Genomic DNA, 11,350 nt, shown 5'->3' with positions numbered 1-11,350 from the left:
GTGTGTGTGTGTGTGTGTGTGTGTGTGTGTGTGTGTGTGTGTGTGTTGTAGGGGTCTGGCAGCAGGAGAGGATAACGGTCAGAGGGGTTACATGCTGACGTTTGTCATCGCGTATCTGCGGGTGTGTTATGAAACTCCTCACACTGATTTACTCTGCTTAATTATTACACCAGACTTCAAACTACTCAAAAATGAACCTTCATTAAACTTTAACCTTTAACCTTCATTAAACTTATTTTTTATGTCTAACCCTAAATGTATGTTTTCATGGCATGGTTTCAGTAAGTTTTTTGTTTTGTTTTTAGGAAAGAAACTAACACTTTATTTAGCAAGAACACATTAATCTTAATCAAAAGTGACAGTAATGACATTTATAATGTTAAATGATTTCGGTTTTAAATAAATGCTGCTCTTTTGAACTTTATATTACCCCAAAAAAAAAAAAAAAAACCTGAAAAAAAACAGTTTCCACAAAATTATTATGCATTGATAAAACTGATTATAATCAAAAATGTTTCTTGAGCAGCATATCAGAATATTAGATTGATTTCTGAAAGATCATGTGACACTGAAGACTGGAGTAATGATGCTGAAAATTCAGCTTTACCATATATATATATATATTAGAAATAGAAGACAGTGTGTTGATATGTGTTGTGTATTTGTACTTAAATGTACGCTCGAACTGAATTAACTTTTAGCTTACACATTATTTATTCTCAATGTGAACAATTAAGAAACTAAAATCCCCAAATACGGAGTTAAGTTCTGTCCATTAATGTAACATGTGTACGTGTGCAGGATTTGGGAATGGACTACTATGTGATCGGAGAGTCGTTTGAGACATCTGTGCCTTGGGACAGGTAAATGCTCAGACAGTGCGATGCTTTGCCATCACTGTTGCATCACTGTGCACTTTCTGTTTGTCGCCCACTGCTGCCCACACTCTCTTGGATGCTTTGTTGTCTCTGTCTGAATGGTTTAGTGGAGGTGGGAAGGTTTCGAGGACGCCAGGTCAAAAGAAAAACCTTGACCTCCCACAAAGACACACAAACTTTCAGACTTTATGTGAACCTGTATTGTGAACTTAAAGCACTCAAGTGTGAAGTCTTTACAAACCTAAAGCATCCCAAGACTCATCTCTTGAAGTTGGTTGAGTGAATGTAGAGTGAGAAGAAACAAGACAAAAAGCTTATACAAGTGTCTTACATATGTGTTTTCTTTTGTTTTGTACTGTTGTTTTTTGGTGCTATTTATTGTAGTTATTTAATAGTCTTAACTTTAATAATTTCACTATTTTGAACATTTTTCGAATAATAGTAAGGAGTGAATAGGTAGGTTAATTTTTGGCCACTTCTGTCTAGTTTTTAAACATTATTCAGTAGCCTATTTATCGGTTTTGCCTCTCTTTCAGGGTTTTGGACTTGTGCAGGAATGTGAAGGAGAGGATTGTAAGAGAGTGTAAGGAGAGAGGAGTACAGTGCCCTCCGCTCTCCACAAGCAGGTACACGCGCAGACACACACACACACACACACAGACACACACACAGACATACACACAGACACAGACACACAGACACACACACACACACACACAGACACACAGACACACACACACACGCAAAGACACACAGACACACACACACACACACGTCTATCTCTCTGACTTTTGATTTGCTGTCCATAAGTAAGCACCTAGCAATCATCTGGAATATTAACATATAGTATTATGCTTAATAAATTACCCACAAGACCCTAGCAATGTTGGTGGCAACTTCAGGGAATTGTAAAAATGTAGTTTGACGCAATTTGATATATTGATTGATGAACTCTGTGTTCATTCTGACCTCACCTTTGCCGTCACACACACAGAAAGAGAGGGAGATTTGGGCTGAAGTGCATTTCTCAGTCATTCATTTCCTGTCTTTCGCTATCCAGCTGTGTGTGACATGATTGATGTGGCCATTTAACCTCTGCAAAACCAGATAACACAAACTCACGGCCCTTAAACTTTCACTGTCTCAAAGTCAAGGGTCACAAAAGCAGGCCCTGGATGGAAAGCGTGTCAATGTCCCTCCCTTTCTTTTTGAGGTTTTCTGGGGGCAAAAAAAGATCCCACAGAAGCCGTAAATCTGATTTAGCAGGAAGAACATTAAGATAACTAATTATAGAAACATCGAACTCTACTGATCCTATCGCAGATCAGTGGTTAGAGGTGTGTATACCAACATAAAAATAGAAAACTACCAGAAATTGAGCAAAAATGTGATTTCTAGTTTGATTTCAATTTTGATTTTTAGTTGAATCTAGACTTTTTGACTTTCTTGGTCAAATAAAGAAATCATAGTGGCGGATACATGCACTATAGATATGCCATCTATAATTTATAGTAAATTGGTATCATGATTGTGAAAATGAACTGTACAACTTATTTTGCATGCTTTTTGTGTAATAACCCAACAACATAGATTTTGTGTACTGTTCATAATTACATGAAAGTGCACTCAGTATTTTTAATAAAAAGTTAAATAAAATTTTAGGACAATAGATATTTTAAAATATTAGATATATTTAAAAAAAATTATAATAGTGATGGCTGACTGCTAATGGCACATTTCTGCATCTAACTGACCTGAAAAATAATATTGTTGCTTGATGCTACATCCACACCACTTGGTGTCAATATAGGAAAAAGTTGCTGAGTGCATCTTTAAAAAAAAGCATTGTAACTTTTTTTTTCCTCCTCTTTCTAGAGTTACACAGACGTATGATGCAGGTGCTTGTGTGTATTTCTATTTTGCCTTTAATTACCGGGGTCTGAGTGATCCAGTTCACGTCTATGAACAAGTGGAGGTAGGTACAGTAAGAAAGATAGCAAGCACAGTATTCCTCAATAATTACCTGTGAATGTATTTCTCGATTTTAAAGCCATCACAATGTGCTGATTCAACTGTAGGTTTAGTGGACTGCTGTTAAATTCAAAACAAAGAAATGGTTCTGTTTTTGGCTTAAAATAAGTAGATATTAGGGTTGGGTATTTTATCAATTCTGATTCTGCTTATCGATTTCGATTCTTAACGATTCCAGTGTGGTTAAAAAAAAGTCAAACATTTAGATATCAAACATATTTATTCTGTGTCTCTCTTTTTGCAAAACATGTAATGGCTACTGAATGCCATGAACAAAAATCAGCCGGCTACATAAAAACTGGACTTGATTAAGAGCTGTTTGTGTGCAAAATAGAGCTGGATAAATTGAGACTTTTTTTTCCCTTTAAATGAAGGTTGTAGTTCTCTCACAGTTCTGAAGAAAAAACATTAGACAACTAAACAAAATCTCATGGATTTTATGAATGGAACAATTCAATGATTCAATCAATATTTACTTGTTTCATTACTGGATGAATCAGTGTTTTTGAATGAATCTGTTGAATGAATGATTTAAAGACAAATACATTTTTAACAGCCACCTAAAAAAAGATGCGCACACAGGAATTGATTGGTAGAATTGAAATTGTAATTGTAGTTGATTCCCAACCCTAGTAGATATTGACAATTTGTTTCTTTTTTTGCTTTTATGTAGCATGCAGCCCGGGAGGAGATTCTAGCCAATGGAGGAAGTCTGTCTCACCACCACGGAGGTGAATTTCACCATACATCACCTGAAATAAATGAATATATTCCCTCACTCTGATCTCTACTGGACACAACGTATACAGTACTCTGTGTCTAGACTCGACAATTCAGCTTTTTTTTTTTAGAGAATTTCAGAGTTTGAGTCAGTGGTTTGTCCTGGTTTATTAGATCTGAAACACATGACTTATCAACATTACCATCCGCCTGCTGCTAGCTAAACATCGCCACACTCATTTGTCACAGCCACACACACACATACTGTAGCCTACATGAGGTCGAGTGCTATATAGTGGTCGACCGATATATCGCCAAGGCCGATATATCGGCCGATATTTGGAATTTTTCAAATATCGGCATCGGCCGATAAGATTTTCTGTTTGGCCGATGTGTTCGAGGCGGGACTTTTATTTTGACGGCGCAAAGCCGTGAGAGCAGCAGCGCCTGAGCACACAGTGCTCACATTCTCCCTCTTGTTCGCTGTCGTCGTTAACAGTTCTGTCTAATACGGATAGAAGTCTGTCTAATAATCAGATAGAACGGTTAAACAAAGGAATTAAAATGTATACAAAAAGTATTATAACGATTGCTTTTATATTATTAGTAATAGAAGGCAAACATTATAATACTTTCTCGTTTGCCGTCAGCATTCAGCAAACACGCATTTACATAATTTAAACACATCTTTGAATGGCTAATGAAAATTTTATTTCACAAACCTTGCAAAATTAGTCGAATCCAGTTGTGAGATCTTGTGAAGTGATCTGCATGATCGCGTGTTCTCTGCGTGACTTTCGGTCCATACAAATTGAATGCTTTAAACATTAAATTCGTGATTTCAAATTATGCTGCACTTTATGCATTTGCCCACTGTCATATTCATGTCATTTTCACTGTGTGCTGTATGTAAAATTAGTGTTACCTTGGCTTTTTTGAAAAAAATATCAAATTTTCCCAGAATACGGAGTGCTCTGTTGGTTACAGTTTACTTCCTTTTTAATTATATTTTTATTAAATATTTATTTGTGAAAAATACTTTGTCATGTAAAGTATAAGTATGAATATTTTACAAATTTATTTTTAAATCCATTTTCAAACGATTTAAAATTTCTTAAATATTAATTAAAATAAATACAATTATATCGGCTTTATATCAGCCATCGGCCACCCTGCTTTCCAAGATATCGGCATCGGCTGTCAAAAAAACAATATCGGTCGACCACTAGTGCTATATTCTGGACTGTTAAAGGCAGAGTTCACTCAAAGATTACAGATCTGTTGTTGTTTCCTGACCATGATGTTGTTCCAAAAACCTGAATGACTTTTTTCTTCTTCTGTGGAACACAAAACAAAATTCTGAAGAATAATAACTTAGAAAATGTGAGTTTCAGGCTTACATTAAGTTCCAAAAATGTATAAAAAATTATTTGTGTGAGAAATTTAAGATTATTACCTAACAATCTTCTCCTCCAGTGAGCTGTCACGTGCTGCAACCGAATCGAATCAGTGAGTTAAACTTGTGAACTGGATCAATCAGATTTGTGAAAGAATTATTCAGATCTATTTGCTGAAAAGATCAGATTCTAAATTGATCATTTATATTCCACAGAAGAAAGAAAAATAGTAATTTTTAAATGATGTGCAGGCGATTTTACATTTTTGAGTGAGCTGTACCTTTAAAATGAGAGAGGAAATGGTGAGCTGATATTTATCAACTTTCCTGACTGTGATCTAAAAGAAAGAAAGAAAGCCATGCTGATGGTGTGTGTGTGTGTGTGGTGGGGGAGTGCTCTTTAATTGTGATTAATAACAGTACTGCGGTACTATCTGCCTGCCGACAGGCCCTTTTGTCTACACACAATCACAGCATGACAAATGAAATGTGTGTGGTGTATCTGGAAAAACAGATGTAGTCTGGGCTTGCGAGGTGGGAGGGCGCAGGAGAGAAAGACACAGTTTACTAACCTGTGTTTACCGCGGGTCAGAGCTGTGAATGCAACCAAGCACGTTTGCCAGACCTCCACTCGCTTTAAACACAAGCGCACACCGTTTCTTTGTTACACGTTGGCCATGTGTACAAACATCTAAGCAAACGAAACGAACAAAAAGATGCCCTTTGCACTTTAAAAGGACGTCATTAAAGGGATAGTTCACCCAAAAATGAAAATTTGATGTTTATCTGCTTACCCCCAGGGCATCCAAGATGTAGGTGACTTTGTTATTCAGTAGAACACAAATGATGATTTTTAAGTCCAGCCGTTGCAGTCTATCAGTTGTATAATGCATGGCAATGGTAACAAAATCTATGAGAGTAAAAAAAACATGCACAGACAAGTTGGACATAGTGGTGTATTAGAGGTAAAATATGATATAAATACTGTTCGGTTTCTGGCACAAACCGATCGTTTCGTGTCTTAGGACATCAGTGTGTCGTCACGAGCCGCAGGGTTTAATTTGGATTTGTCTGTGCATGTTTTTTTTACTCTCATAGATTTTGTTACCATTGCCATGCATTATACGACTGACAGACTGCAAACGGCTGGAGTAAAAAATCTCAGTTTGTGTTCTACTGAAGAAACAAAGTCACCTACATCTTGGATGCCCTGGGGGTAAGCAGATAAACATCACATTTTCATTTTTGGGTGAACTATCCCTTTAAACTGATAAACAGTTAACATAGATTTGCTGCTCTGTTAAAGATAAAGGGTTAAAGAGAGGCCATGCAAACAGCCTTTAGGGAGAGCAAGAAAGAAATGATCAGAAGTAATGATTTCTGATTCATTAATGAGTCTTTTTTTTTTTTTTTTACTGACTCCTTTTTAATGATTTGGTCAAACCAATTTGCAAAGCATTTGTCAGTCATCTGACTGTATAACTTTGGGAGGTGGCTGACATTGATACTTAACACTATGGATTAGTTAAAACACCTATCCCTAGCAAACAGAACTAACTAAACATTTATTTCACTACAAAAATGAAAGGATTCTGAGAACATTTTAAAAGTAATGACTCAAATGAATCACTGAATCATTACTTTAAGCAGTTCAATTAAATTAACTTTCCTTACAAACCTAGCAGTCTTATCAAACTGAACTTACTAAACATTTATTTCACTACAAAAAGTAGGGTTTCCTATAATATTTTGGAAGTAATAATCAAATGAATCAGTATATTGTTTGTTTTTTTATGTGTGTGAGTCGTTTGTGTGTTCATTGAAATTAACCAACAACAAAAACCTTGCAAACTAAAGGGCTTTCTATAACATTTTAAAAATAATGATTCAAATCATTACCTTTGCAAAGAGAACAGAATCATTAGTGTAATTAAAAAGTGTATTAAAATGAACTGTCCAAATGAACCTAGCAACCCTATCAAACAGGACTTACTAAACATTTATTTCACTACTAAAACTGAAAGTGATGTCTCACAAAATCAGTCATTTGTGTGTTAATTAAAATTAAACAACCAAACAAACCTAACAAACAAAACTAATAAAAAAATAATAATTACAAGAAAGGGCTTCTCAGTGTGAAATCAGTGAATCATTTGTGTAAGTGTCATTTGTGCGTTCATTGAAATTATACAAAGAACCTAGCAAACAAAACTAATAAAAAAATTAATTACAAAAAAGAAGGGCCTCCGAGAACATTTTGAAAGTAATGATTCAAATCAGTGAATCATTTGTGTAAGTGGTTCATTGAATCGAACTGTCCAAACAAACCTGGCAACCCTATCAAACAGAACTAACTAAACATTTATTTCACAAAAAAATAGGGCTTCCTATATTATGAAAGTGATGTCTCAAAATATCAGTGAGTCAGTTTTGCGTGAGTCATTTATTTTTTGGTGCCGTGTCCTGGATTATATGAATTCATGTTGGACTTCTTAGCAGGAGTTTTGCATTGTTCGTTCATTGAAATTATACAACGAACCTAGCAAACAAAACTAATAAAAAAATGAATTGCAAAAACAGAAGGGCCTGTGAGTCATTTGTGCGTTCATTGAAATTATACAACGAACCTAGCAAGCAAAACGAATTAAAAAATGAATTACAAAAACAGAAGGGCCTCCGAGAACATTTTGAAAGTAATGATTCAAATCAGTGAATCATTTGTGTAAGTAGTTCATTTAATTGAACTGTCCAAACAAACCTAGCAACCCTATCAAACAGAACTAATTAAACATTTATTTCAGTACAAAAAGTAGGGCCCCCCCATATTATGAAAGATGTCTCAAAAAAATCTAAAAATTATTTGAATCAGTGAATCATTTGTGAGTTGTGAAATGAACTGTCCAAATGAACCGATTCACTAAAATTAATAAAACTTTCCAGCGCTCACAAAAACAACAATCACCTCTGCCGCCCAACATCTCTAGTAGTAGTGATACGTTTTAGACTAATGTGACCGCTACAAAGTACGACGTTTTATTTTTTGGTGCCGTGACCCAGATTAGATGAATTCTTGTTGGAGTTTTGTTTTTCAGTTTGTTTGTTTGGCACCATGCAGACATGCTTAAAGCTTTCTTCTGAGCTGATGGCAGAGTCTCGGAGCACAGCATGTGTAAGCGCACGCCTGAGGACAGCGTAGGAGTACGAACAGCATGCGCGTGTTTGTGCAGGTGAAGAGCAGGGGCTATAGGGCAAACGAGTGCATCAGCCTCAAACACACTCAGACCGCTTCCGCTTCATTCAGCCGATATTGGACACACACCTATGCTTTTGTCTCTGGCTTGAGTTTTTTGCATGTCTCAGCTGTGCGAAAGTGGTTATGAGAGATGAATAGTGACAGGGTAGTGATGGAAAGAGAGCGCGGGAATATGGGCTGATGGCGAGATGATAGATGTGTAAATTATCTCCGTGATGGAGGCAATGATGCAGTCGTGCCTCCTTCTGTTTCTGTCTGTAGCCCAGCAGAGACACAAATACACCACTGGGGATTTGAAGAGGGGCCGATGTGCGCTCCTGATTGGCTTGCTGTGCGTTTGGTGGGCTGGTGTCTGTTTTTTTCGTGCGAGGTGACTGGCTCTGTCGCCGCAAGACCTATTTGCATATGTATGAGAGAGTCCTGGGTTGGGGTGTGTTGCCAATCGTGAGCTGCCCTTGCCCTAAACCCCGCCCCCTTCTCAAACAGTAAAGTATTATGACGAAATGCCGTCTGCTCGCTTATCAATCATATTAAGCATGTGACACACAGAGAGAGAGGAGACGGGGACGTCAAAGTTCCCTAAACTGCTGCTCTCACAAACAATATGCTGTGTGGTATTATATTAGCCGAACACTCATAAAGGACATGTCGTTGTTTTAATGATCTGGGAAAGAAATCATAACAGTATTATATTATATAATTACATTATCTTTTTTGGGCATTGGTTTAATTTTTATTATCCAATAAATGTTTTTGTAATCTTTTTTTTTTTAAATTTAATTTATAATTTTTACATTTTTTTAAAATGTAATTTATTTTTAGTTTTATAGAAACATACAGTAAAGGTGTGAATTACATCTAGGGAATGTCTTTTTTTTATGTATTGGCTGGTATTGAGTTATTGATCATGCTCATTTCCCCTATTTTTGCATTGAGAGTACATTTTCCTTCATCTAAGACATGAAGTTCATATTTAAAAAAAAACAACAATAATTATATAATAATGTAACAATACTAACAATATCGATAATGGTTTAATAATAATTATTTAATAATTAATGATTTAATTTCTTTCACAAACAATATGTTGTGTGGTATTATATAACCAAACACTCATAAAGGACATGCCATTGTTTTAATGATGTGGGAGAAATAATATTATATTATATTATATTATATTATATTATATTATATTATATTATATTATATTATATTATATTATATTATATTATAGTCTTGTTGGAAATTATTTTTATTATCCATTAATATAATTTCAGGTGTGAATCTCTGCTGATAAGACATTTAAATGTATCTGCATTGGCTGAAATTAGGTTATTGTTCATGTTCATTTTCCCTATTTTTGCATTTAGATGACTTTTTCCTTCATCTAACACTTAAAGTTCACAATAATGATTTAATAATAACCACAACAATAGTAATAATGACTTATTAATAAACAATTTAATAACACCGTTCAATGCAATCTTTAGCAAATCTTGGAATTAATATTCATTTTCAAGCTAAAATATAATATTGTGATGCCTAAATTGACTTAAAGAATTTAAAACAGTTTAAGTTTTGAGTGTCTTTAATTTATTTATTACAGCCATTTATCGGCCATAACATGAAATTAATCATCAGCTTATAGGTTTTAATGTTGGTAATCAATAGAGTGGGCTTTTTTGACTTTAGCCAGTAAGCAACACCCTAGCAATGCTAAAAACATTTAGATGAGCTCAACACAGAACAGCAACACCCTGGCATCTACTTCATTTTATTCCTTCATTTTATGATTGAGTGCCATATCATTTTTTGAATTGTGCTTACAAGCAGTTTTGATACATTGTTTGGTGTTAATTTATGTGTTAATGATTATTTTTTGGTGAAGTGGTGTGATAATGTAGTTGATGTTGACGTATGTTTGGTGGTGTTTAGTCTGAACACGAGAGAAGCAGACAGACAGACAGACAGAGGAAGAGTTTCTCTCTCTCCGCTGGGAGCGCAGGCAGCATAATGAGTTTGATAGTCTGCTGCTCTCCATAAATCACATCATGCAAAACATCTCAGCGTTTCAGCAGTGCCGCCCACCCCACAACATCCATCATCCAGCGCTTACACGCACACGTCTGCTCAATCCCTCTCTCTCTCTCTCTCTCTCTCTCTCGCAGTGGGAAAACTCCGGAAGGAATGGATGAAAGAGAGCGTGTCTGGCGTGGGGCTCGGCATGCTCAAGTCGGTGAAGGAGTATGTGGACCCTCAGAACATTTTTGGCAACAGAAACCTGTTGTAATTCACTAACACTCTGTATTCATGCGTTTTCTATTATTTTCCAGTCATATTTGATTTAAACTTCATATTCCTGTGTTTCTTGGTGTGTGTGCACAGCAAGTCGATAAACCGTTCCTGTTTCCCATTAACACCATCCTCTTGCGTTATTGTCACCTTTGACCTCATCTGTAGTGAGGTGGCAGGACTGGAGCTCCTCTTCGATCACGTGACTTCAGTTCTCGCCGGTCTTCCCATTGCTCTTCTGATTGAACAGGTTTTTGATACTGTAACGTCTGGATGCTTCTGTGTCTGGCACTACTGTTGTGTTTGGGACATTAGCAGTGATTGAATTATGCTTTTTAAAGCAGTGTGCCTTCTGTCCGTCCGTCTTACACTCCTCTTTCTGAGTGGCTAAATGTTTACTGTCTCTTTGATCCTCTCTTGCTTACTGTACTTTTGCCTTTTCTATTCGTCTGTCAAACTAGGTGTACGATAATTTTTGGGTCAATCTCATGAAAAAAAATTCTTATTTGTATTTCACTCCAGAATCAAAAGGGAAAACAAATACAAAAACTATAGCCGATTTTTTTTGGACCATTAAGGGTTTTTTTTTCCCCAGGCTTAAAAAAAAATATGCACAATTTCCCGTTAGATCTCACTGTGGTAATATTAAAAAAATCTTACAGTAATCAAAATAATTTAATTAAAATTAATTTTATTACTAATTTATTATTTGTATTACAAAAATGAAAATGGGGGGAATATATATTTCTTATATATATATATATATATATATATATATAT

At 35.6% G+C, this 11,350-nt stretch overlaps 1 protein-coding gene across 1 annotated transcript in view; it reads left to right on the top strand.

Moving 5' to 3' along the window:
- The window catches only part of LOC107657345 (alkyldihydroxyacetonephosphate synthase, peroxisomal-like), a gene marked incomplete at its 5' end in the record, with an annotated part of 58,503 nt that extends 47,421 nt beyond the window's left edge, over positions 1-11,082 (top strand). Inside the window, 6 exons of the mRNA XM_016445387.1 lie at positions 52-121; positions 802-863; positions 1,415-1,504; positions 2,754-2,853; positions 3,583-3,640; positions 10,447-11,082. Of these exons, the coding sequence (XP_016300873.1) occupies positions 52-121; positions 802-863; positions 1,415-1,504; positions 2,754-2,853; positions 3,583-3,640; positions 10,447-10,568 (502 nt within the window). The remainder of the gene's footprint in view (positions 1-51; positions 122-801; positions 864-1,414; positions 1,505-2,753; positions 2,854-3,582; positions 3,641-10,446) is intronic.
- Positions 11,083-11,350: the final 268 nt, after the last annotated feature.

Source organism: Sinocyclocheilus anshuiensis, unplaced genomic scaffold, assembly GCF_001515605.1.
Source record: "Sinocyclocheilus anshuiensis isolate Anshui unplaced genomic scaffold, SAMN03320099.WGS_v1.1 scaffold355, whole genome shotgun sequence".
Taxonomy (NCBI): domain Eukaryota; kingdom Metazoa; phylum Chordata; class Actinopteri; order Cypriniformes; family Cyprinidae; genus Sinocyclocheilus; species Sinocyclocheilus anshuiensis.
This window is presented reverse-complemented; position numbering and strand designations above follow the sequence as displayed.